Here is a 27,704-nt window from a genome sequence, read left to right as displayed (position 1 = left end):
AGCCAAAAACACCAAAATACTGCATGCTAAAAAAATGACCAAAAAGGCAAGGCTATAGTAAGGCAAAAATGTCAAAATATGACATGTCCCAAAAACAGGTCAAAATGCTTGAAAACAGCAAGAAATTGCATGCTGACACACGCCACAGCATAGTTTATTCCAAAAACGGCAAAAAACACCAAAATACTGCATGTCAAAAAAATGACCAAAAAGGCAAGGCTATAGTAAGGCAAAAATGTCAAAATATGACATGTCCCAAAAATATCTGACAACACCTCAAAACAGCATAAAATAGCGTGCCGAGACACGCCACAGCATAGTTTGTTGCAAAAACGGCCAAAAACACCAAAATAATGCATGTCAAAAAAATGACCCAAAAGGCAAGGCTATAGTAAGGCAAAAATGTCAAAATATGACATGTCCCAAAAACAGCTCAAAATGCTTGAAAACAGCATGAAATTGCATGCTGACACACGCCACAGCATAGTTTATTCCAAATACGGCCCAAAACACGAAAATACTGCATGTCAAAAAAATGACCAAAAAGGCAAGGCTATAGTAAGGCAAAAATGTCAAAATATGACATGTCCCAAAAATAGCTGAAACACTTTAAAACAACACAAAATAGTGTGCCGAGACATGCCAGAGAATAGTGTTTTTTTTACAAATATGATCTAAAACACCAAAATACTGCATGTCAAAAAAATGACCAAAAAGGCAAGGCTATAGTAAGGCAAAAATGCCAAAATATGACATGTCCCAAAAATATCTGACAACACCTCAAAACAGCATAAAATAGCGTGCCGAGACACGCCACAGCATAGTTTGTTGCAAAAACGGCCAAAAACACCAAAATAATGCATGTCAAAAAAATGACCCAAAAGGCAAGGCTATAGTAAGGCAAAAACGTCAAAATATGACATGTCCCAAAAACAGCTGAAAACACTTGAAAACAGCATGAAATTGCATGCTGACACACGCCACAGCATAGTTTATTCCAAATACGGCCCAAAACACTAAAATACTGCATGTCAAAAAAATGACCAAAAAGGCAAGGCTATAGTAAGGCAAAAATGTCAAAATATGACATGTCCCAAAAATAGCTGAAAACACCTCAAAACAGCATAAAATAGCGTGCCGAGACACGCCACAGCATAGTTTGTTGCAAAAACGGCCAAAAACACCAAAACAATGCATGTCAAAAAATTGACCAAAAAGGCAAGGCTATAGTGAGGCAGAAATGTCAAAATATGACATGTCCCAAAAATAGCTCAAAATGCTTGAAAACAGCATAAAATAGCGTGCCGAGACACGCCACAGCATAGTTTGTTGCAAAAACGGCCAAAACACTAAAACAATGCATGTCAAAAAATTGACCAAAAAGGCAAGGCTATAGTGAGGCAGAAATGTCAAAATATGACATGTCCCAAAAATAGCTGAAAACATCTCAAAACAGCATAAAATAGCGTGCCGAGACACGCCACAGCATAGTTTGTTGCAAAAACGGCCAAAATCACCAAAATAATGCATGCCAAAAAAATGACCAAAAAGGCAAGGCTATAGTAAGGCAAAAACGTCAAAATATGACATGTCCCAAAACAGCTCAAAATGCTTGAAAACAGCATAAAATAGCGTGCCGAGACATGCCAGAGAATAGTTTTTTACAAATATGATCTAAAACACCAAAACAATGCATGTCAAAAAAAATGACCAAAAAGGCAAGGCTATAGTAAGGCAAAAATGTCAAAATATGACATGTCCCAAAAACAGCTGAAAACACTTGAAAACAGCATAAAATACTGTGCCGAGATAGTCCATAGCATAGTTTATTCCAAAAACGGCGAAAAACACCAAAATAATGCATGTCAAAAAAATGACCAAAAAGGCAAGGCTATAGTAAGGCAAAAATGTCAAAATATGACATGTCCCAAAAACAGCTCAAAATGCTTGAAAACAGCATGAAATTGCATGCTGACACACGCCACAGCATAGTTTGTTGCAAAAACGGCCAAAAACACCAAAATAATGCATGTCAAAAAAATGACCAAAAAGGCAAGGCTATAGTAAGGCAAAAATGTCAAAATATGACATGTCCCAAAAACAGCTGAAAACAATTGAAAACAGCATAAAATACTGTGCTGAGATAGTCCATAGCATAGTTTATTCCAAAAACGGCCAAAAACACCAAAATAATGCATGTCAAAAAAATGACCAAAAAGGCAAGGCTATAGTAAGGCAAAAATGTCAAAATATGACATGTCCCCAAAACAGCTGAAAACACTTGAAAACAGCATAAAATACTGGGCCGAGACAGTCCATAGCATAGTTTATTCCAAATACGGCCCAAAACACCAAAATACTGCATGTCAAAAAAATGACCAAAAAGGCAAGGCTATAGTAAGGCAAAAATATTAAAATATGACATGTCCCAAAAACAGCTCAAAATGCTTGAAAACAGCAAGAAATTGCATGCTGACACACGCCACAGCATAGTTTATTCCAAAAACGGCAAAAAACACCAAAATACTGCATGTCAAAAAAATGACCAAAAAGGCAAGGCTATAGTAAGGCAAAAATGTCAAAATATGACATGTCCCAAAAACAGCTGAAAACACTTGAAAACAGCATAAAATAGTGTGCCGAGACAGTCCATAGCATAATTTATTCCAAAAACAGCCAATAACACCAAAATAATGCATGTCAAAAAAATGACCAAAAAGGCAAGGCTATAGTAAGGCAAAAATGTCAAAATATGACATGTCCCAAAAACAGCTCAAAATGCTTGAAAACAGCATGAAATTGCATGCTGAGACACGCCACAGCATAGTTTATTCCAAATACGGCCAAAAACACCAAAATACTGCATGTCAAAAAAATGACCAAAAAGGCAAGGCTATAATAAGGCAAAAATGTCAAAATATGACATGTCCCAAAAATAGCTGACAACACCTCAAAACAGCATGAAATAGCGTGCCGAGACACGCCACAGCATAGTTTGTTGCAAAAACGGCCCAAAACACCAAAATAATGCATGTCAAAAAAATGACCAAAAAGGCAAGGCTATAGTAAGGCAAAAACGTCAAAATATGACATGTCCCAAAAACAGCTGAAAACACTTGAAAACAGCATAAAATACTGTGCCGAGATAGTCCATAGCATAGTTTATTCCAAAAACGGCCAAAAACACCAAAATACTGCATGCCAAAATAATTACCAAAAAGGCAAGGCTATAGTAAGGCAAAAATGTCAAAATATGACATGTCCCAAAAACAGCTCAAAATGCTTGAAAACAGCATGAAATAGCGTGCCGAGACACGCCAAAGCATAGTTTGTTGCAAAAACAGCCAAAAACACCAAAATACTGCATGCTAAAAAAATGACCAAAAAGGCAAGGCTATAGTAAGGCAAAAATGTCAAAATATGACATGTCCCAAAAACAGGTCAAAATGCTTGAAAACAGCAAGAAATTGCATGCTGACACACGCCACAGCATAGTTTATTCCAAAAACGGCCAAAAACACCAAAATACTGCATGCCAAAATAATTACCAAAAAGGCAAGGCTATAGTAAGGCAAAAATGTCAAAATATGACATGTCCCAAAAACAGCTCAAAATGCTTGAAAACAGCATGAAATAGCGTGCCGAGACACGCCAAAGCATAGTTTGTTGCAAAAACAGCCAAAAACACCAAAATACTGCATGCTAAAAAAATGACCAAAAAGGCAAGGCTATAGTAAGGCAAAAATGTCAAAATATGACATGTCCCAAAAACAGGTCAAAATGCTTGAAAACAGCAAGAAATTGCATGCTGACACACGCCACAGCATAGTTTATTCCAAAAACGGCAAAAAACACCAAAATACTGCATGTCAAAAAAATGACCAAAAAGGCAAGGCTATAGTAAGGCAAAAATGTCAAAATATGACATGTCCCAAAAATATCTGACAACACCTCAAAACAGCATAAAATAGCGTGCCGAGACACGCCACAGCATAGTTTGTTGCAAAAACGGCCAAAAACACCAAAATAATGCATGTCAAAAAAATGACCCAAAAGGCAAGGCTATAGTAAGGCAAAAATGTCAAAATATGACATGTCCCAAAAACAGCTCAAAATGCTTGAAAACAGCATGAAATTGCATGCTGACACACGCCACAGCATAGTTTGTTGCAAAAACGGCCAAAAACACCAAAATAATGCATGTCAAAAAAATGACCAAAAAGGCAAGGCTATAGTAAGGCAAAAACGTCAAAATATGACATGTCCCAAAAACAGCTGAAAACACTTGAAAACAGCATGAAATTGCATGCTGACACACGCCACAGCATAGTTTATTCCAAATACGGCCCAAAACACGAAAATACTGCATGTCAAAAAAATGACCAAAAAGGCAAGGCTATAGTAAGGCAAAAATGTCAAAATATGACATGTCCCAAAAATAGCTGAAAACACTTTAAAACAACACAAAATAGTGTGCCGAGACATGCCAGAGAATAGTGTTTTTTTACAAATATGATCTAAAACACCAAAATACTGCATGTCAAAAAAATGACCAAAAAGGCAAGGCTATAGTAAGGCAAAAATGCCAAAATATGACATGTCCCAAAAATATCTGACAACACCTCAAAACAGCATAAAATAGCGTGCCGAGACACGCCACAGCATAGTTTGTTGCAAAAACGGCCAAAAACACCAAAATAATGCATGTCAAAAAAATGACCCAAAAGGCAAGGCTATAGTAAGGCAAAAACGTCAAAATATGACATGTCCCAAAAACAGCTGAAAACACTTGAAAACAGCATGAAATTGCATGCTGACACACGCCACAGCATAGTTTATTCCAAATACGGCCCAAAACACTAAAATACTGCATGTCAAAAAAATGACCAAAAAGGCAAGGCTATAGTAAGGCAAAAATGTCAAAATATGACATGTCCCAAAAACAGCTGAAAACACCTCAAAACAGCATAAAATAGCGTGCCGAGACACGCCACAGCATAGTTTGTTGCAAAAACGGCCAAAAACACCAAAACAATGCATGTCAAAAAATTGACCAAAAAGGCAAGGCTATAGTGAGGCAGAAATGTCAAAATATGACATGTCCCAAAAATAGCTCAAAATGCTTGAAAACAGCATAAAATAGCGTGCCGAGACACGCCACAGCATAGTTTGTTGCAAAAACGGCCAAAAACACCAAAATAATGCATGTCAAAAAAATGACCCAAAAGGCAAGGCTATAGTAAGGCAAAAACGTCAAAATATGACATGTCCCAAAAACAGCTGAAAACACTTGAAAACAGCATGAAATTGCATGCTGACACACGCCACAGCATAGTTTATTCCAAATACGGCCCAAAACACTAAAATACTGCATGTCAAAAAATTGACCAAAAAGGCAAGGCTATAGTGAGGCAGAAATGTCAAAATATGACGTCCCAAAAATAGCTGAAAACATCTCAAAACAGCATAAAATAGCGTGCCGAGACACGCCACAGCATAGTTTGTTGCAAAAACGGCCAAAAACACCAAAATAATGCATGCCAAAAAAATGACCAAAAAGGCAAGGCTATAGTAAGGCAAAAACGTCAAAATATGACATGTCCCAAAAACAGCTCAAAATGCTTGAAAACAGCATAAAATAGCGTGCCGAGACATGCCAGAGAATAGTTTTTTACAAATATGATCTAAAACACCAAAACAATGCATGTCAAAAAAAATGACCAAAAAGGCAAGGCTATAGTAAGGCAAAAATGTCAAAATATGACATGTCCCAAAAACAGCTGAAAACACTTGAAAACAGCATAAAATACTGTGCCGAGATAGTCCATAGCATAGTTTATTCCAAAAACGGCGAAAAACACCAAAATAATGCATGTCAAAAAAATGACCAAAAAGGCAAGGCTATAGTAAGGCAAAAATGTCAAAATATGACATGTCCCAAAAACAGCTCAAAATGCTTGAAAACAGCATGAAATTGCATGCTGACACACGCATACAGCATAGTTTGTTGCAAAACGGCCAAAAACACCAAAATAATGCATGTCAAAAAAATGACCAAAAAGGCAAGGCTATAGTAAGGCAAAAATGTCAAAATATGACATGTCCCAAAAACAGCTGAAAACAATTGAAAACAGCATAAAATACTGTGCTGAGATAGTCCATAGCATAGTTTATTCCAAAAACGGCCAAAAACACCAAAATAATGCATGTCAAAAAAATGACCAAAAAGGCAAGGCTATAGTAAGGCAAAAATGTCAAAATATGACATGTCCCCAAAACAGCTGAAAACACTTGAAAACAGCATAAAATACTGGGCCGAGACAGTCCATAGCATAGTTTATTCCAAATACGGCCCAAAACACCAAAATACTGCATGCCAAAAAAATTACCAAAAAGGCAAGGCTATAGTAAGGCAAAAATGTCAAAATATGACATGTCCCAAAAACAGCTCAAAACGCTTGAAAACAGCATGAAATTGCATGCTGACACACGCCACAGCATAGTTTGTTCCAAATACGGCCCAAAACACCAAAATACTGCATGTAAAAAAAATGACCAAAAAGGCAAGGCTATAGTAAGGCAAAAATGTCAAAATATGACATGTCCCAAAAACAGCTCAAAATGCTTGAAAACAGCATAAAATAGCGTGCCGAGACATGCCAGAGAATAGTTTTTTACAAATATGATCTAAAACACCAAAACAATGCATGTCAAAAAAAATGACCAAAAAGGCAAGGCTATAGTAAGGCAAAAATGTCAAAATATGACATGTCCCAAAAACAGCTGAAAACACTTGAAAACAGCATAAAATACTGTGCCGAGATAGTCCATAGCATAGTTTATTCCAAAAACGGCCAAAAACACCAAAATACTGCATGTTAAAAAAATGACCAAAAGGGCAAGGCTATAGTAAGGCAAAAATGTCAAAATATGACATGTCCCAAAAATAGCTGAAAACACTTTAAAACAGCATAAAATAGTGTGCCGAGACATGCCAGAGAATAGTTTTTTACAAATATGATCTAAAACACCAAAACAATGCATGTCAAAAAAATGACCAAAAAGGCAAGGCTATAGTAAGGCAAAAATGTCAAAATATGACAGGTCCCAAAAACAGCTGAAAACACTTGAAAACAGCATAAAATACTGGGCCGAGACAGTCCATAGCATAGTTTATTCCAAAAACGGCCCAAAACACCAAAATACTGCATGCCAAAAAAATTACCAAAAAGGCAAGGCTATAGTAAGGCAAAAATGTCAAAATATGACATGTCCCAAAAATAGCTGACAACACCTCAAAACAGCATAAAATAGCATGCTGAGACACGCCACAGCATAGTTTGTTGCAAAAACGTCCAAAAACACCAAAATACTGCATGTCAAAAAAATGACCAAAAAGGCAAAGCTATAGTAAGGCAAAAATGTCAAAATATGACATGTCCCAAAAATAGCTGACAACACCTCAAAACAGCATAAAATAGCGTGCCGAGACACGCCACAGCATAGTTTGTTGCAAAAACGGCCCAAAACACCAAAATACTGCATGTCAAAAAAATGACCAAAAAGGCAAGACTATAGTAAGGCAAAAATGTCAAAATATGACATGTCCCAAAAACAGCTCAAAACGCTTGAAAACAGCATGAAATTGCATGCTGACACACGCCACAGCATAGTTTATTCCAAAAACGGCCAAAAACATCATAATAATGTATGTTGAAAAAATTACCGAAAAGGCAAGGATATAGTAAGGCAAAATTGTCAAAATATGACATGTCCCAAAAACAGCTGAAAACACATCAAAACAGTATAAAATAACTTGCTGGGACACGCCATAACATATTTTGTTGCTGTAGCTGGAGACAGTTGAGAATAGCCTGCCAAGACACACCATAACATAGAAAGTAGCAAAAATGGGAACAAACATCATAATTTGGCATGTCGAAAAAATGACCAAAAATGTAAGCCGAAAAATAACGAAATTTGGCATGTCCTAAAATTTGCTGAAAAGAGCTGGAAACAGCTCAGAATAGCCTGTCAAGACACGCCATAGCGTAGAAAGTGGCACGTCGAAAAAATGACCAAAAATGCAAGGCTATAGTAATTGTCCAAATTTGACATGTCCCAAGCAGAAAACCACTTAAAAACGCATGAAATAGCTTGCCGAGACATGCCATAGCATAGAATGTTGCAAAAACAGCCAAAAACACCTTAAAATGGCAAGTTATAAAAACAATGACCAAAACTGCAATACTATAGAATGGTAAAAATGTCAAAAGTGACTTGTCCCAAAAACAGCTGAAAACACGCTAAAATATTGCATAACATAGTGTGCAGAGATATGCCATAGCATGGAATGTTGCTAAAATGGCCAAAACCACCATAATATGGTATGTTGAAAAAATGATTCAAAAGGCAATAACATAGTTTGGCAAAAATGTCATAAAATGACATGTCCCAAAAACAGCTGAAAACTGCATAAAATAACTTACTGAGGCACACCATGGAGTGCACTGTTTGCAAAAACGGCCAAAAACACTGTAATTTTGCTTGTTAAAAAAGTGACCCAAAAGGCAATACTGTAGTATGGACACAATATCAAAAAATGAAATGTCCCAAAAACAGCTGGAAAAAAAGCATAAAATAGTGTGCCGAGAGATGCCATAGCATTGAATGCTGCCAAACAGCCAAAAATGCCATTATATGTCATGTCGAAAAAATGACCCAAAAGGCAATACTATAGCATAGCAAAAAATGTCATTTTGGATAACATACTATACTATTGCATTTTTATTCAGCCCATTTTTGATAACATACTATACTGTGATGTTTTTTGCCCCGTGTCTGGTGCCATACTGTACTATGACATTTTTAGCCAGTTCTGGACAAAATATTATACTATGCCTTTTTTTTCATGCATTGTGGATGAAGTAAACCATACTATGACATTTTTAGCCCATTTTGGACACCATACTATACTGTACTATTTTTAAGCCATTTTTGACAACATACTCTAATATGACATTTGTATGCATTTTTGGATGACTTACTTTAACGTTTTGATGAATTTTTTGATGACATACTATACTTTGACTTTTCTTAAATTTTTGGATGATACTACGAGATCATGTTTTTGTGCCACTTTGGACAACATAGTATACTATGACGTTTTCACGTCCGTTTGGATGCCTTAAGGGGCGGTGTGGAGCCATTTAGCCACACCTGCATCATAAACCAACACAATGCGACATTTTTTGCCAGGCCGGACTTGCGTACCAAGTTTCATGGGTATGTTGCAACCTCCAAAAATGTTATTCATTTGGCAGAAAAAAAATAATTCCTTGCATTCCAAGAGGGTCCTTGCACCATTCGGTGTTCGGGCCCTAGTTAATCACACTTTAACCTGCTGATTTCTGGGGTATCATTATTGTTGTTAAATACTTAATCAAAGTTGTTGAGAAAGTGGAGTACTCAGCCAGAGGCTGGGGTGAACATTTTTTAATTGATCATTTTCATAACATTAAATTCATGCTATTAACCACAGTTTCAGTCACTTAAGACTAATGCCTTTATAACAGCTCAAAAAGATGGCAAAATGTGTCCTTTCAGTAAGTACATTTTATAAAAGTGTGTTTTAGTGGTTCTTTAGATAAAATATAATAAAAATAAAAACATACTAATTAACACTCAAAGTGCCAAAATTTTAAATTATCCTTAACAAGAAAAATAGGCCTAGTTTACAGGATACAAACTAAACATCATTCAAATGTGGCCCCATTACAGGGTAGTTGCATTAAAGTTTGTTTTTATGAACGCAGTTTACGGAATTTTTCCACCCATTGCTGGTCAAAACCACAGGCTTTGTGTTTATTTTGTTCATTAGATCTGAGAAGATGAATACAAACTGATGTTAACACTAGAGGGGCTGGAATTCCATACCTACTAAAATTTTTACATTATTTAGGGGAAGTTGTAGCTTAACATTAGTTGAAGTCTCCGTCAAAGAACTTTTAATAAAATATAGCTATATTAGGCTATTTAATTTATATTATACAAATTTATACATTTGAGAGCTATTCACACATTTTCAGCTTGATATGGACGCTGAGAGACGGTGTTACTCTTCCTCCTTGGCATATTTTAAGAATCACTTTCCAATAAGGATTAAACTTCCGCGGCCGCTTTCGAAGTTTTACTTTTGACAGGGACATTGAAAATGTATCAATGTAACCGCGGCAAAACCTGTGTGATTGTTATGACTGCCTGTAGCCGAAATCGGTAAAAATGATGACATTTTTCTTACCGTTTGTGCAATTTGTATCAATAACATTCATCTAGTCCTCACCTGGACCGATTTCACTACAATACATCCATGGCCTGGAAATTTATTGTTTTTATTTATCAGGATAACGTCTGACACTGACGCTTTTGGCACTGAGGGAAACTTCTCCATGGAAGATAAAAGTTTATCGGAGTATAGGAAGTGATAAAGTTGATCTTGTTCATCTGCTTCCAATCTGTGATGCGGACAGTCAGGCACCGCGGCAGCGCCGCGATGGACACCTGCGGTCATTGCGTTTAAACGCAACATGAAGACGTGGAATGATTATATTGCGTTAGTTTATGATGACATTAACCATTTGAGGTGGTGGCAAAAATTAATATGCAGTAAAAACCCTGAAGAACACCATGAAATAAATACAAAGCATATATGTTTCTGATGCAAGTGACAGCTGACTGAACAAATCAAGCAGCAGGATGAAACAAGCCTGGGGGCAGGCTAGATGTACAGAATCAAAAACAAAATCCTGGCTTAATCTGCTATCTAGATTTTGTGCAATAGCCCTCTGCTCTTAAACAGGCTAATAACGCAAAAGAAAAACTTTTATATAAGACTAGGCCTCACGGGGCTTCCACAGCAATGGTGTTAGACCTTTGAGTGCTTTTAAAACACACACGCACACACAAATACACACACACTTTTCAATAAAACATAGAATATGATTTTAATTGCATTTTTTTCTTATCTCAACCACGATACACTGCATGATGAAAAACTGAATATGTTCACCAATGGGCCAGAAAATATCCCTGAAACTACATAAAAACAAAGGTCACAGTTTAAAGTTGTGAAGATTTCTTCAGTATCCAAGTTGAAGTTAGCACACAGTAGCTTTCACATTACTAAAACAAACAAAAACATATTTACTCACATATCCTTGTATAACCTTATAGATGATTGTAGAAATGTTGTTTAGTAGTAGCTCTGAACTACCTAAACTCGTCAATGCGTTTCATATGACCAAATTAGAAGACTGCAGTGGATGAATGTCTTCATTTGTACCATGTAAATAACAACCACTACTGATCATAGAGTGCCCTCTGTTGGGTTTTTGGATGAACTGCAATAGGGTGCTGATAAATTATATAATCCCTGCTAAAATATAATTTAATTATTTCTTAAACTGCAGAACACACTCAGTTCCCAAGATGACCAAGATGAAAATTTGAAAAGACTACAGTCATCCACTTAAACATGATCTGGATGTCAATGATGATGTAAATAATTTGAGATTAAATTTAAGGGATTTCCTAAGAACTAGAACAATAATTTTCAAAATTATTACAAACACAGAGATAATCTTCAATACACAACAGACAGCAGGATAGTATTTCCTTCACAACAGCCAGCAGAACAATATGAAGCCACAGAGTTTAGTATGATGTCACAACAACCTCTAATGGTTCATTCTTGGGGTGGGACTCTTTGACCCGTAAAACCACCTTGGGGAGGGTAAGGGTATGCAGGACCCATCATCAGTGGATAAGGCTGCATTTGTACAATGGTTTGATTTGAGATGTTGTGGACAACAGGTGTTTTTCTGCGATGTTTCAACTCACGATGCATCTGACACCAGGAGCACCACTCACAGAAACAGGAGGCTAGGATGTCCTTACAGATGGAACCCTGCAGAGAACCAAAAAAAAAGGAAAGTTGTAAATTCAATCGCCTCATTTTTTTTAAAACTTCTCATATGAAATGCTTTACAAGCATCATACCTTGATGCCATATCTGTTTCGCATGGCAACCCGCAGAGAAAGGACTGCAGGAGGAATACACATTCCTGCTCTTATGCAGAGGTCACATAATGGGAGTAAACGGCTCTCTCCAAATCTTTCTGAAACTGTGCATGCAATGCAAGGGCAGCACCAGAAACCATAGCAACCTAAAAAATAAAAACACACAGATAGACCAACAGAGTGGTGGCAGCTTTAAAGTGACCTGTACAAGAGGACCTTACAAATGAGACAAAATAAGCCCCCTGATCCAAAAGAAAACAAATTTGTTGAAATAGTGGTCCTGTTTCGTACATGTGCCCACGTCCTCAAAGCAGTCACAGAGACTAGCGTCCCAGTCTGTCAAAGGTTGGGCTTCCATCGGACGTTGAACTACTTCAGCCACAGGTGCTGAACAATGAATCTGTATTGACACACAGAGATCAGAAAAATTACAGAAAGTTTTAGAGCATAAGTGTACATTGTGTGTCTTAATATTTTACGATTATTTCTGTGGAAGCACATGTCTGAAAATGTAATTCTTGTATCATCCTCTACAGATTATTTGGCTCAATTTTGTGCACCTTGCTGAAACCTGTTGCAGCGAGGTTTTCATGAATATAAATCTGCATTTTTCTGTTTGTGTGCAAAATGCAGAGGTGAGGTCTATCAAATGAGTGTTTTCCAATGTTTTTCAGTGTGACAACAGTTCCACCGTAACACTGCGGGTTTTTACTTCCCGGTGATGTGTTTTTTCATTTTCTCTCAGTTGTCACCTTTACATAACAGTAAAGCTATTATGTACCACACCCAGACACACCCAGACACACACACACACACACACACACAGATCCAGGTGCGCTCCGGCTCCGCCCCGTCACGGCAGATGGAGCAAATAGATGACACTGTTGTCTACCTGTGAATTTCCACTGACTCCGCTGCGTAGCGGCTCGACTCCCTCTCAGCCCCAGCAGTCCGGAGGCTTGCGGATCAGACACGCAAGCCTCCTACTTTAGCCAGACGCCAGATCACTTCGCATAACTTCAGCCGAATTTAACACAGAGCAGACAGGAAATCAGATACAACATTAAAACAGCCGGTAACTTCCATGTTTACCTCTGATCGTATCACGTAGCTACATCAACAAAACATCACAATAAGCGGATCCGGGCCTGGATTCAACAGGTTAGAGGTTTTCAGAGGTCAGTACCGGCAACGAGCACGAGAAGCTAATTTGGGAGGTGGCAAATCACAAAATTGTTTATGACACAACACATCCTTTTATAAGGACAGGCCTAGAAAGGAAATGGCGTGGAGCAACTTGTTGGGAGTTCTGGGAGTGAATCGACATCATTTTAATTATTCCACGGAGTGAATGGAGTTATTACTTCTTTTGTACCATAATGTGCGTGATTCTGTCTCGACACTCCAACTGATCCGACAGTGCTGCGCCATTTCGGACTCAAAACGCAACTGGTGGGGATTGAAGGATGAGGGAGCACGGAGCAAAACCGCAGCGGAGCCGTGATGTAGCGCACATGCAAGCAGCTATTACAACGGTGGTGTGGCTGTTTAAGAAAAAAAAAGAAGTGTGTGGTTGTTGTTTTGTTTTTTCTTTTTTGTGGCGGTGTGTGTGTGTTCGTTTTTTTTTTTCAAAATATTACAGTGTCCACAAAAATTCACCTAATACTTATATACATACATATACATACATAGACATATATATATATTTCAATACACTCAAGTACCTGGGAGCCACACGTGAGTAAAACAGAAATGTTACCGGAAAAATGACTTTGGCAAAATTACCTATTAGAATGTTACTTAAGTAAAAGTCTTTAAGGATCTGATATTTAGCCTACTAGAAGTATCAAATTAAATCCTAATTTTATAAAGCTCACTGTAAGGAGGAAGATTATGATAGTTACTTATTCTGAACATGTAGGGTACAGCAGCTTAGAAAATGCAGTGCATATTATGTTTCAAGAACAACCATGTCTTCTTCACAATTTAAGGCTAAGACTAAGATTTACAGAAAACCTTTGACCTCCAGGGCTGACACACTAGAGTGGACAGTCACCACACAGTTACCTGTAACACAGCTTGGCCTCCTTGAATTCGCCCTCACTGTTGTGGGATGCCGTCCTCTGCCTCCATCATGAAGTCAGTCTAGTTGCCGAGGGTTATGTAGCTGTGGACACGCAGTATCTGATCTGACATGCAGCCTGGGCTTGACTGGAAATCGAAACTGACTTACAGCTTTGATAGCACCTGTTGATACCTGTACTTATTTGTTTACACTACATACACAACCTAGGGCCACTGATCCGCCAAATGTATTTTGTAGTAACGAGAAACAAAAATTCTGAGGATATAGAAATAGGCTACATAATCTATACTGGAGTAAAAACTGGAGGAATACTTTTACTCCAATTCATATAAAGGTAGTGTACTAAAAGTATACATTTTATTTAAGAAATGTAATGCGAATGCCACACAGACATCTGTGGGATGTTGAGGGCATCAGTGATAAGGCCATTGCCCTCACATGCACACAGCTTAATTCATGTCACAGCTAAATTCAGCCCCAATAGGCCTACCTGGAAATTCCTGGCTTAATCCGCTATCTAGGTATTGTACAATAGCCCTCTGTTCTTAAGTAATTTAAGTAATAACTTACACAGCAGTGGCGTTAGCGTTTAAGTGCTTTTAAAACACCTACACACACGTTTTCAGAAAAACTATGAATATGAATATGAATAATAGCCCTTAAATTTTATATATATATATATATATATATATATATATATACACTCACATATTCTTGTATAACCTTATAGATCAAATGTTGCTTAGTAGTAGCTCTGAACTACTAAAACTTAAACTCAAAGCATTTTATGTTACTAAAGAAAAGGATTGCAATGGATGAGTGTCTTCATTTGTACTTAAAAAAATAAAAAGTCATCTGACAACCATTTGTCATCAGAGTGCCCTCTGTTGGGCTTTTGGTTGAACTGCAGTGGATTCTTGCTTAAATAAAACTATTATTTCTTATGAGGACCACATTCAGTTGCTAGGATGACTTGCTAGGAGAAATAAAGATTTGAAAGGACTACAAGCATTGATGGCTGTTTATAACTTGAGATTAAATTTAAGGGATTTCCCAAGAACTAGAACAATAATTTTCAAAATTATTACAAACACAGAGATAATCTTCAATACACAGCAGACAGCAGGATAGTATTTCCTTCACAACAGCCAGCAGAACAATATGAAGCCACAGAGTTTAGTATTATGTCACAACAACCCCTAATGGTTCATTCTTGGGGTGGGACTCCTTGACCCATAAAACCACCTTGGGGAGGGTAAGGGTATGCAGGACCCATCATCAGTGGATAAGGCTGCATTTGTACGATGGTTTGATTTGACATGTTGTGGACGACAGGTGTTTTTTTGCGATGTTTCAACTCACGATGCATCTGACACCAGGAGCACCACTCACAGAAACAGGAGGCTAGGATGTCCTTACAGATGGAACCCTGCAGAGAACCAAAAAAAAAGGAAAGTTGTAAATTCAATTGCCTCATTTTTTTTAAACTTCTCATGTGAAATGCTTTACAAGCATCATACCTTGATGCCATATCTGTTTCGCATGGCAACCCGCAGAGAAAGGACTGCAGGAGGAATACACATTCCTGCTCTTACGCAGAGGTCACATAATGGGAGTAAACGGCTCTCTCCAAATCTTTCTGAAACTGTGCATGCAATGCAAGGGCAGCACCAGAAACCGTAGCAACCTAAAAAATAAAAACACACAGATAGACCAACAGAGTGGTGGCAGCTTTAAAGTGACCTGTACAAGAGGACCTTACAAATGAAACAAAATAAGCCCTCTGATCCAAAAGAAAACAAATTTGTTGAAATAGTGGTACTGGTTCGTACATGTGCTCACGTCCTCAAAGCAGTCACAGAGACTAGCGTCCCAGTCTGTCAAAGGTTGGGCTTCCATCGGACGTTGAACTACTTCAGCCACAGGTGCTGAACAATGAACCTGTATTGACACACAGAGATCAGAACACAGTGAAAATTACAGAAATTTTTTATCCTTGAATTTAAGTTTCTTAATCTTTTACCACTATTTCTATAGAAGCACATGTCTGAAAATGTAATTCTTGTACCATCTTCTACAGATTATTTGACTCAATTTTGAAGCACCTTGTTGCAACCTGTTGCAGCGAGGTTTGCATAGATATAAATCTGCATTCTTTTTTTGTGTGTAAAATGCAGAGGTGATTTCTATCAAATAAGTGTTTTCCAATGAGTTTCAGTGTGACAACAGCTACACTGTGGGGTTTTAATTTAATTAATTTTAATTGAATTTAATTGATTAATTTTAATTTTAATTCAATACACTCAAGAACCTGGGAGCCATACTTGAATAAAACAAAAGTCTTAGCTGAAAATGACTTTGGTAAAATTAGAATATTATTTGAGTAAAACTCTTTAAGGATCTGATATTATACTAGAAGTATCAAATGAAATTTTATTTTATAAAGCTCAGTGTAAGGAGGAGGATAATTATATTTACTTCCTCTAACATGTAGGGTACAGCAGCTTAAAAATGCAGTGTGCATTACTTTTCAAGAACAACCATGTCTTCTTCACAAGTTAAGTAATGAATCAATGTATGACTTTGTTACATTACATCACTGTTTAGGATGTGAATCACTTCATCAAGACTACGTCCCTTTTTTCCCCTATTTTATTTATTTTTCTGTTTTGTTTTGCTTGTTTAAGGTTAATATGTATTATCAAAAACTGCCATATCTTTTTTTAAGAATGTGATCTTTTGCATGTTGAACAGCGTAACAGAAACAATGGTGCAAACCTGATTCCATTGGCACAGAGTAAACAGAACCACATGTTAAGAATAGTTTGACGTTGGTATTTGTATTTATGATTACTCACTTCTCAAAGTGAATGTTATGCATACATGGTGTTAATATCCCAATAAGGAAACTATCCCTTTTTGAATGTGTTTAATCAAAGAACAGACAATAAGAAATGATATGTTCTCACTCAAGAAGACACATTATAAAAAGCATAATTACCTTTGTTGAGAGATCCCGCTGCACGTAATGGCCAAGGCTCAGTGCTTTATTGATGCTTCCCCACACTTTTAACACAGACACTGGAAACACTAATCACACCGAGAATGACAATTTCCTCCTGCAGCTTGCCTACTCCCTGAAATGGAAATGGGGGGTGGGTCTGCACCTCTGCAATTGCATTATTATCAGACAACTGTTCAATATTTGGCATGTTTTTATTCAAGAACTTTTCAACATGTTCTTCAGTAATGCAAATAATATTATTGTCATTCTTTTGAATAAAGATAAAATTAATTAATTAAAAATCTTGTGAAAGAGCTCTCTTTTAAGGGACCATATCAGTCTTTTTGACATGTGGATTACAAATCATTATCACCTTTATGCAGAAGTCAGTATCTTTATTTTTTCATAATAATTTACCATAAGCGAACTATGTGGTAGTTATTCTCTGCCCAATCATCACTGTCACTGGCTTCAAATCTTAAAACGATAGAGCAATTTCTCAGGGGGAAAAAAACTGTTCAAGAAAATAAATGCATTGCAGATGTGTAAAGGTGACTTTCAAGGGTTTATGTGACACATTTTCACTTTTCCATTTTTTTTTACAATGGAAGCCAGCGGCAGTGGTGAATTGGCAGAAAATATTTGCCTCCTCTTTTCTCTTCAGTTTCTGATACAAGGCATTTTATTTGGAAACATTTACAGGAACGTGTTGTCGGCAGTGCAGGAGCTTCTGCGACTTCCTAAATGAGTGGAATTTGTGCTTAAAAATGTGGAAAAACTGTACTCATAGCTGCTGGCATGGTTCATTCTGATAGAAAACAAATCATTGATTTTTCAAATGATGAAACAAAATGCCTTCATTACAGGACACGTTTCATGTAGCCAACATCTGCAGGTGCAACCGTAGACCACAACTTCCTGACTAACCCGTCACAGCCCCAGTGTGACAGATATGAGAGCACATGGTTTACCACAGCTTTCACTCAAAACATGTTATGTAAGGCTGCTTTTCACTGGTAGAACATCCAGGTTGCGACGGCAAGTGGCACACCTCCAATTTTTTTGGTGGAGGTAGCCAGATGAAAATCTTGGGGTGGCATACCAAAACTAAAAGCCATAACCAAAAATTTCAGGAATTTTACTATGCTCTTGAAGTATATGGGCAAGTTGTTCACTATGTCAGTATGACAGTTGAGGAATCACATACTGATATACTTTGGTTTATTATTTTACAGTTAATTATCTATTGTACAGAGACCTCAGATAGACATTTTGAGTTCCATGTATTAGGCGATTCATTGTTCTTCAAATACACTGGTTAAGCCTTTAACGTCCTGCTCAACTGTTTGGTCGAGCACATTTTGAGTCACTATATCTTAATGTGTTGAATTCAACTCAACATGACTGAGCAATCTCTATCATTTAGTTCAGGTATGTTATGCTAAAAAATCCACTAGATGTCATTTTGTCTTTAAACAGTCTGCCTTTTCAGTTTACCTCCTATAGAGGGTTAGTTACAAGAAAAAACACACCAGACATTAGGACTCTGTGTACTGGGATTTTTAAAGGAAGCCATATTTATTTGACATTTTATAGTTTTAGATGACTTAATGAGCAAATTTATGTAACTTAAACATAACTTGTAACTTAAACTTTGTAAATCAAATGTTATAAGGGTCAAATCATTTTTAAAAACATGCTCTACCAAACAGTTGATTTGGGCTTGTTAAGGTAGTGGAGCTGAGCTAATGAAATTTCAATTGACTATTTGTGAAGACATAAGTTAACTGATAACTGATAACTGATCCTTCGTGTTAAGATAATACATCTGCATTTTCTATGAAAAAAAAAGGGATGGATATTCCGTGTTGTTAATACCATATAGTTAATGCTAGTCCATTATATATTTGGTGAAAGTTTTTTTTATATGTCTGATTTTTTTCACAATTTCTGGGACTTTTTTGTGCTGTAATGGTAAATATGCATGGAAATACTATTAGTACTGATAATACAACTCATTCTATGGTCACAAATTGATTTTGTTGGTATACTAACAAATTCCAAACATTACATTACATAGGGTAAATGATTTATAATTTTGATTTTTTTCCCTTTATATCTTACTTATCATAAACACCCATCTCAACCGTTAGGTAGAGGCCAGAGGGCGATATTTAAAAAGCTACGGGGTCAGTTAAAAAGAATAAATGTTGATTTTTGTTATTATAGCCCCAAGAGCACAAAAAATGTAAAATAAAAATGTCCACTTTTTTTTCTAAATGAGGACATTAAAAAGACTGCGTTGCTTTAATGTGAGGGTGTACTTTGATAAATAACAAAACATTTACTGAAAACAAGTCTACTTAAACTTAAAACTTAAAAAAAAAACAAACACTCCAAAAAAAAAAAACACTTCTCAGAAGCCTCCAAGGTAACACTTATTAAGGGCCAGCAATTATATTATGGTGACCACTGCACTGTCATCTAAGCTGTCTAATATCTAGGTCATAGGGCACCATTCAGCCGTCTAGAGGTAAAATATTTGTGTCTTGAAGGGGTTTCGGCAAAGAACTTTTCATTATTTATTTTTCAGTCTGAGGAATTTAAGAAGTCTCGTACTTTGACGTGTATTTGTATGTCAAAGAGCAGAAGATGAGAGCAGCACAATCAAGTTATTCAAGTTTTGTACATAGTACATCCAAATGTCAGCAAGGTTTGATTACTTAAAGCTGCTATGTGAGAAATTGCAGCTCTTCTGACTCTCTCCAGTGATAACATCAATTAAGACACGGTACACTGAAAGCTCAAACAAAGCATTCATTTACTGGGGCTGAAAGAACTTGACCAAAAATATGAACAGGGTAGGATCAACACAACCAACCATAAATTTCACCTTTGTGACATGGCCTCTGACATTTGATGCCTTTTATACACAGATCTGTTCTCCTGCCATGCTCAAGAAACAAAATGAGCCTCACTGATAATATCTCGGCACTTCTTATTACTACAGATGTAAGAGTGATACCAGTTTCGTGCAAAGTTACTTCACTGGAATTGTCAAATTTTTTTAGAAACAAAGTCACATGATCATATAAAGATTCCCCAAACTTTCAAAATAAAATAATTTTATAGAACTGATTTTTTCTTATTATTTTTAAGTAATTATCACAACAGATAACATAATAATAATAGTAATTAAAATCTACATATAATGATGTACACAGAGTTCTACTTTGGTTTTAAAATCCTTCAAAAAGCTGTTGGGTCAACTTCATAATGTTGACATATTGTTTTGTGCTCTGATAATACATAATTCCTTCATCATTTATGTGGATCTAAAGCAGCAACAGACAATGACAAGCATGTGTTTTAGTAGTGTTCAGGAAACATATACAAATCTCTGCTCTCATGCTCTCTTTCACATTTTAGAGCATTTTTGTGAATTTCTCTTGATCCATCATTTCGAGACCTTTACAAAAGTAGTTCACTTTTATTAAGTGAGATAAACCCTTAGCCTTTAAAAATAGGAAGTTAATAATCATATCTACCTAGAGCTGCCATGATTAACATTGAAGTTAGATATTAGACTGACATTGACCCAGCATGCTCTGATGTAAAGTATTTAAAAATGTAAATATATGCCTTACATACACAATGTAAAGTACTTAAAATCATTTGCATGTCACTGCTAAAAAAAGGTCCCAACAAGAACTGAACTCTCCCACACCTAATCAAAAGTAATCAGTTTTTCACATAACAAACGCTACATGGTCACATCACAAAGCTGATTTCTGCTAAATCAAATGTCTTTAACAAGACAGAGCAGACCGGTTAGAAATCACAACTCTCAGTATGACTGAACTGTGAAAACCCCTGGCTGCCCGGGAGCTATAATGACTGGAGGAGGCTGAGCGTTGACAACAACAGCCTTGTTTTTCTTGCGGTACTTTAACTCGCGATGCATCTGACAATAGGAGCACCACTCACAGAAACAGGAAGTGGCAATATCCTTACAGAGAGAACCCTGTAGAGAACCAAAATATTGATTATGCTTTTTTACTGTGTTTCTCAAGTATTATTTAGTGTCTTACATTATTCAGTTTTTTTATATGTCCACAGAAAAACAGACATATGTTTTCTATAACTATTCATGTCTGTATACATGTCATACCTTGATACCATATTTGTGTCGAATGCCAACCCGGAGAGCCAAAGCTGCAGGAGGCACACACAGAGGGATGCCACAGGCTGATGTGATGGCAGGACTCAATATGTCGCATAACGGGAGACAACGGTTGTCTCCAAATTTTCCTGCAACTGTGCAGGCCATGCAAGGGCAGCACCAGAAACCATAGCAGCCTGAAAAATGAGCAGATTTAAGTTCTCATATTTAGTCCACGTGGCTTTATCTGACTGAAGAGGGATGCACAAATAGAGCTGGGTATTGTCAAGAACCTCACAATTCACACGACGTAAATACTATCGACTCTGTGTATCCAAATGTCAGCTTTTAATGTTGTCGGCGCTGATTTTAACACACTGCTCATGGATGTATTATAAGGAAGTCGCCACTGTCGCCATTTTAATGAATAAACAACAAATGTTGTTTGGGGGTCAAACGGGGCCTCTGAACAATGTCAATCACAGTCCGGCGGCACTCACATTGCTCCCACGGGAGCGGGGCGTCATTACAACGGAAATAACCGATTTAAGGATTTTATGAATCGATAATGAATTGGCAAAAACAATATTGCAATGCACTGATGAACCGATTTTTTTACCCAGCCCTATACACAAATGAGAAAAGAAAAACCTCTATACAAGTTAGCCACTAAATCTGACATTATTTCAAATAAATATGAATGAAAGTTGTTTTTTAACTCACAAGAACTTGTGTCATCACAACAGTCCAAGATGTCCGAGTTCCAGTTTGTCATGGGATATGCCATTGGCTTGTGAATTTACCACAGATGGAGATCAATTAACCTGTTAACACACAAAAATCAGTGTATAATATTCTGTACACTGCATGCTGTGTGTATACACACACACACACACACACACACACACATATATATATATACACACACACATATACATATATACATATATACATATATACATATACATATACATATATATATACATACATACATATATATATATATATATATATATATATATTAGTGCTGGGCATAGATTAATTTTTTTAATCTAGATTAATCTAGATTAAAATTATAGATTTGAATTTTGCCAAAGACATTCAAAATAATATCTATCTATCTAAATGATGAAAATGCATCACAAACTGCTTGAGAAAGCTGTTCTACTATAATATTTGGTAAAGAAAAATAATGTTCCATAAGATTTACTTTGGTGTTTAACTTTTTTTTATTTTGTTAAACACAGACATTTAGGAACACAGGTTCTGTCTCCATGTGGAAAAAGCTTTTTCCTGCTAACTGGAATGAACAGCAGAGGGCGCAGCCTCTGATAACATGACCCTAACTGAACTGTGGGCCTACATTAGAGGTCATGAAGAAGACCATTAACAGTCAGCAGCTTTGTGACACGGCTTGAGCCAATCACTCCAGTCACTCAGGCAGACCAGCTCCCGCCTTGTTCACGCCCCCTCCGCGTAATTCGACCAGGTATACATCCGCGCTTAAACAACAAAGTGAAATTGGTGCCTTGCTCACTGTATAGACCCAACTTAGTGAATAGTTTACCGGGCGATAATTTCCTTATCGCGCGATAAGAATCCCGCGTTAACGCAGCACGTTAACGCCGTTAACGGCCCAGCACTAATATATATACACATATATCTATATATATACACTATATATTATACTATTATTAATACAATTCATTCTGCTTATACTGTGTATATCTAGTGAATTCATAAACCTTACGGTTTAGTCCACATTCTATTTAATCTATTTTTTATTCATTTAGTACCTCACCTCCTTCTTACACATTCAGCACAGAACTTCAGTGTTGCATCAGCGATTCATAAACCTTGAACTTTTACACAGTCTTGGTTTCATTCAGCTTTTTAATACTAACCTGATTGATCACTTTACCTCATTATTGCACATTCAAGCCCCTAATTCAGTGTAATGTCAGCTTTAAAAAAAAAAAAACATTTTAAAAAATCTACATCATTTATACATTAATGGTTTTATTCAATGTCTAAAGATCACCTTGCAGCATCAGCTTTTCCACATGCAGCATTTACACCCACAATTTCCTAAGAATTCTCTTGTTCTCTGTATTTCCTGTATATTGCTTAGTTTTGCACTTCTGGTTAGATGGCACCTGTGATCTGTCCCCTGACGCTGACCTAAAAAAATCTTTTAAGTTAAATGTACAGTTGCAATTTAATTAGGATAACATTAGGGTAAAATTATATCACATTCAACTTAAAGTAAAAGTTATCCTCACAACACACATTTGATCCATAAGAGTCATTCACACCTTCTTGATTTTATGGAACATTACAGCCATGTTTTATGTAAAAACGTAGTTTGAAATGATAAAATATGGAGATATTTTGCATTGACCTTGAGTGTAACAGCAGCAAACCAGTAAATGCAGGTCACTGTCACTCAGTCCCTATGAATGAGCTATTCATAGGCTATGGGCTCTTTAGTGAGAAAAATGATAAAGATCAGCAGGAAGTGTCCGCATGAAAATGTTGTGCACTTGGTTTTGTGAACATGGACAAGCTTTCTTTCATATGTAAGAAATCTTTATGAATATTAGAAACACAGCAATGCTGGCTGATGGCTAATGTTAAATTTATATCATCAGCTACACATTTTAAGAATATGATAATTATTGAATTGTTGCTCATCGTCCAATCAACATACTCTGACATTAGCAACAGTGGAAGAAGCAGCAGTGAAAGAGAAAACTCTTCTGTTACTACAGTCACTTCAGCTCAGGCGGCATTCACAATACTCCCCAGGGTGTGTGAGTTTGTCTCTCAGAGGCCTGTCCTGCACAGTGGCTGTCCACCAATTGTTGCCTTATGGGCGACCTCAATTTACCTTTTACAGCCAGAGACTGAGCAGGAACTGTCATTATATGGATATGGACCCAGATTTCTTAAGATTTTGTAAGATTCCAGAAATATAATACAAGAACATACCTTTCACTATGTTTTTATATTTTAATATTGATGAACTTCTTAGTTACCAGTAAGTAGCTGTGAAGTCACACAGTGCCAACAGTAACTGGTTGTCATCAAAAATGTTTTTGAGGCAGGGTTGATATGACTTGACAAAAACTGGTACATAAGGTTATGTTATAAAAAATGTGACAATCAATATTTCTGAGATCCTTTCTCCTGGATCTTGTTAGCATCTGTCTTGACATATTAAGCTTTCATTTACTTTTGAAATAAATATGTCTAATCTCTTATCAGTAAACTTAAAAATCTTACCTGATTAAGCTGAAAGCCTTGTCGTCAACTTGGACAGCTCTGGAAGAATATTTTATGTATGAGGAGTGGCACCTCATGCACATTGGCCAAAAAAGCACAAACAATGCTGCAGAACCTGAACCGATGTGTAAAGACAACAGTGCACAAGCATTGTAGTGTGCCCATTGTTTTTTGGTTTTTTTTTTTTTTGTAGTTTAATACAGGTGTGGCAAACCAGACAAACACTAAAAGAGATTAACAGTGACAACAAATGATTTTCAGGGGTATTCATTTAATAACCTTGCATTTAACTATGTTTGACTCACTGGTGAAACTTCCGCAATTCCTTGGTTGTAGAGTAACATATTCCTTTGCATGACAATGTTGTGTGTTTTATAGTATTTATAGTATAAAATTATTTCAAAACAGCAGTTTAACCAAATATCAAAAGTAGTTTCAGTGTAGCCTTTAAGACATTTCTGCACTGATGTTTTCCAAAAGAAAATATGATTATTAACTTCTTTACTAAAAGAAATATATTGTTGATAAGCTCATTCCATTTTTATAGATGCACAGTAGATTGGGCTTTAATTTTTGATTCTATATTTCTGTCCCAATCCTGAAAGATAAGGCTACAGGAGGCACAGACTGAGGTAATCCAGCAAATGCGTGAACAATCATTTTCTTTTTTAGTATCAAAAAGATTTGTTCCACTATGCATGCAATAATGTTACAGAAATATTGTAGATGTAAATATAGTTAAATGACTTAAATGACTGATGATCTGCCCTGATCTACTTTCAAGGTCCAGTTTTTCCTCTCTGTAATTATATTCTCAGTCATGCTTACTGTTTCTTGTTTTATGTTGTTAGTCACATCTCCTCTTGTTTCAAATCACTTCATTTTCTGCCCTTCCTGCCAGTTTTTGATTGCCTGGCCTGCCCTGATTAGTTTCACTTGTCCCTTAATAGTCCTGCGGTCTAGTCACCTGTTCTTACTTCCCTAATCAGTGTCTTCTGCCTACAACCACCTAGTTCCTTTGTTCCTTGTACAGTTTTTCTTCATTTTCAGTTTGGAGTTCTTGCCTTGCATTAAGTCATATCAGTTTTTAATTTAACTTTTCACCTGTCTGATGATAAACACCATAGGTTACAAAATAAGTGATTTGAAAACTGGTTTTTTATTCATCGCCCAAAACAGAACCTTTCATAAAACAGGTAACACCTTGATGGTCTATTGCCCCATCTGTTGGTCATCAGTGGTAGAATATTAACATTCAAACGCAAGTTGAGGCAATGTGTGACATGCTTTACATGTAAATACTATGCATTTTTCATTCATACAGCCACTGTGGAAGGGCATATGAGGCATCCTGACCACAAGTGTGCAGTAACACTGTAAATGTAGGTTACTTTGTAGATTCTGCCTTTACAAAATTTTATATTTATAGAATCACAGCTTAAAAATATACAGTTACATCAAAAACTGTAGCTCAGTTTTCATCTGTGAAACACAATTAAGAGGGTTGTGCAATACTGCACATTTGATCTGATTAGGTCATGTGTCTGTATGTTTATTAAAGTTATGTATTTGCTTCATGAAAAGAAAAAAGGTTGAGCCTTTGGGCCCAGCATGTGATTACATTTTTTACATCACTACTTAAAAAAAAAAAAATCCAAACAAAGATGTGTCCTCTCAAATCAAACCAAAAGTAATCATCAGACTCTCACAACACAGTCACACCTCAGATAATGGATCTCAGCTAAATCCAGTGTCTTTAACAAGACAGGGCAGACCAATTAGAAACCACAAAGCTCAGTATGAAGGAGCTGTAACAACCCCTGGATGCCCCCTAAAACCAGCAGGAGGTGGGTTTCCAGGAGCCATCATCATTGGAGAAGGCTGCATGTTGACAACCACAACCTTGTTGCTGTTGCGGTACTTTAACTCACGATGCATCTGACAATAGGAGCAACACTCACAGAAACAGGAAGTGGCGATATCCTTACAAATAGAACCCTGTGGAGAAACAGTATTAATCATGCTCTTTTAATTGTGTTTCTCAGTTGTTATTCATGTCATATGTCATATGTCATATATATACATATATATATACTTGTACAGGAGGTTTTTAATCAAAACATGACATAAGCAACCAGTGTGCTTTAATTTTACGAGTCATACCTGGATACCATACTTGTGTCGAATGCCAACCCGTAGAGCCAAAGCCGCAGGAGGCACACACAGAGGGATGCCACAGGCTGCTACTATTGCAGGGCTGAGTATGTCACATAACGGGAGACAACGGTTCTCTCCGTTGTTTCCTGCAACCGAGCAGGCCATGCAAGGGCAGCACCAGAAGCCATAGCAGCCTGGAAAACACACAGTTTTAAGCTATTATATTTGTCTGGGTGATTTTATATGGCTATAGAGGGACATACAAATGAGAAAATAAGGCATTTTTACAAGTTTTCCACAAAATTTGACATTGTTTTGAAAGGAAAATTGTTTTTTAAAACTCACAAATACTTGCGTCTGTACAACAGCCACAAAGGTCCGAGTTCCAGTTGGTCAAGGGATTTGCCATTAGCTCTTGAACTTAACCACGAGGTCAATTAAGCTGTTAACACAAAAGAATCAGTGTATAATAGTCTACCTCTGCTATTACTACCACAAATCCGGTTCATGCCATACATACTGTATAGATCTTGTATATTCATACCCCTCACTGCCCATTCTAAATCCTATTTATTCTATATTTTATTCTGTAGGCATACATTACTGCCTCTTGCATTTCTGCTTGGATGCTAAACTGCATTTCTTTGTTTCAGTTCTTGTAGTCTGTGCAATGACAGTATGATGGAATCTCATCTATACTATCAAGGAAATGTAAAATGATCAGATAAGATCCCTTTAATCCTGATTTTGGACCAACTTGTAATTGATATGAATACTGAAATTCACACATTCCAGATTCATGTAAAACCAGTCATGTACTACATAAAGGCAACTAGACCCAAATACAAATATGTTTCTAATGAACTGGTACTTTCTTTGTTTATTCATGAAACATAGAGACTTTATCTGCTGACCTCAACTTTGACACCATC

General features: G+C 36.7%; 3 protein-coding genes and 1 long non-coding RNA gene across 6 annotated transcripts in view; all 4 read right to left on the bottom strand.

The window, feature by feature from the left end:
* LOC121966996 (uncharacterized) overlaps positions 1-10,465 on the bottom strand; it is a 35,525-nt gene extending 25,060 nt beyond the window's left edge. Inside the window, exon 1 of the long non-coding RNA XR_006107639.2 lies at positions 10,343-10,465. This is a non-coding gene — a long non-coding RNA (uncharacterized LOC121966996). The remainder of the gene's footprint in view (positions 1-10,342) is intronic.
* A 512-nt stretch (positions 10,466-10,977) lies between these two features.
* On the bottom strand, positions 10,978-14,712 carry LOC148189540 (placenta-specific gene 8 protein-like). Of its 3 annotated transcripts, none has more exons than XM_088077545.1 (4): positions 12,901-14,712; positions 12,370-12,478; positions 12,058-12,224; positions 10,978-11,965 (listed from the first exon to the last, which is right to left on the bottom strand). In XM_088077545.1, exons 2-4 carry the CDS (start codon positions 12,434-12,436, stop codon positions 11,744-11,746), a joined length of 456 nt encoding a protein of 151 aa, XP_087933671.1. In that variant the 5' UTR covers positions 12,437-12,478; positions 12,901-14,712; the 3' UTR covers positions 10,978-11,743. The 3 variants fall into 3 exon arrangements, with proteins under 3 accessions (XP_087933671.1, XP_087933672.1, XP_087933673.1); XM_088077546.1 differs by having other exon boundaries at positions 12,971-14,712; XM_088077547.1 differs by having other exon boundaries at positions 14,146-14,706.
* A 455-nt stretch (positions 14,713-15,167) lies between these two features.
* LOC121941383 (placenta-specific gene 8 protein-like) lies at positions 15,168-17,318 on the bottom strand. The gene is made up of 4 exons (XM_042484172.2): positions 17,166-17,318; positions 15,997-16,105; positions 15,685-15,851; positions 15,168-15,593 (listed from the first exon to the last, which is right to left on the bottom strand). The coding sequence occupies exons 2-4, from the start codon at positions 16,061-16,063 to the stop codon at positions 15,372-15,374; spliced, it is 456 nt and encodes a 151-aa protein (XP_042340106.2). The 5' UTR covers positions 16,064-16,105; positions 17,166-17,318; the 3' UTR covers positions 15,168-15,371.
* Positions 17,319-19,972: 2,654 nt separating this feature from the next.
* LOC121941385 (cornifelin homolog A-like) lies at positions 19,973-24,765 on the bottom strand. Its single transcript, XM_042484174.2, has 4 exons — positions 24,616-24,765; positions 22,054-22,154; positions 21,340-21,527; positions 19,973-21,192 (listed from the first exon to the last, which is right to left on the bottom strand). The coding sequence occupies exons 2-4, from the start codon at positions 22,115-22,117 to the stop codon at positions 21,016-21,018; spliced, it is 429 nt and encodes a 142-aa protein (XP_042340108.2). The 5' UTR covers positions 22,118-22,154; positions 24,616-24,765; the 3' UTR covers positions 19,973-21,015.
* Between the last annotated feature and the right edge of the window lie 2,939 nt (positions 24,766-27,704).

Source organism: Plectropomus leopardus, chromosome 5, assembly GCF_026936395.1.
Source record: "Plectropomus leopardus strain MGB_pleo_1.0 chromosome 5, ASM2693639v1, whole genome shotgun sequence".
Lineage (NCBI taxonomy): Eukaryota > Metazoa > Chordata > Actinopteri > Perciformes > Serranidae > Plectropomus > Plectropomus leopardus.
This window is presented reverse-complemented; position numbering and strand designations above follow the sequence as displayed.

Excerpts from the sequence above, each read along its gene's own strand:
- LOC148189540 (XM_088077545.1), bottom strand. The coding sequence starts at position 12,436 with ATGGAAGCCCAACCTTTGACAGACTGGGACGCTAGTCTCTGTGACTGC. Across the intron at positions 12,225-12,369 it reads CTTTGAGGACGTGGGCACAT|GTTGCTATGGTTTCTGGTGC; the intron begins GTACGAAACAGG and ends TTTATTTTTTAG. Across the intron at positions 11,966-12,057 it reads GAAACAGATATGGCATCAAG|GGTTCCATCTGTAAGGACAT; the intron begins GTATGATGCTTG and ends GGTTCTCTGCAG.
- LOC121941383 (XM_042484172.2), bottom strand. The coding sequence starts at position 16,063 with ATGGAAGCCCAACCTTTGACAGACTGGGACGCTAGTCTCTGTGACTGC. Across the intron at positions 15,852-15,996 it reads CTTTGAGGACGTGAGCACAT|GTTGCTACGGTTTCTGGTGC; the intron begins GTACGAACCAGT and ends TTTATTTTTTAG. Across the intron at positions 15,594-15,684 it reads GAAACAGATATGGCATCAAG|GGTTCCATCTGTAAGGACAT; the intron begins GTATGATGCTTG and ends GGTTCTCTGCAG.
- LOC121941385 (XM_042484174.2), bottom strand. The coding sequence starts at position 22,117 with ATGGCATATCCCATGACAAACTGGAACTCGGACATCTTGGACTGTTGT. Across the intron at positions 21,528-22,053 it reads TTGTGATGACACAAGTTCTT|GCTGCTATGGTTTCTGGTGC; the intron begins GTGAGTTAAAAA and ends CTCATTTTTCAG. Across the intron at positions 21,193-21,339 it reads GACACAAATATGGTATCAAG|GGTTCTCTCTGTAAGGATAT; the intron begins GTATGACATGTA and ends GGTTCTCTACAG.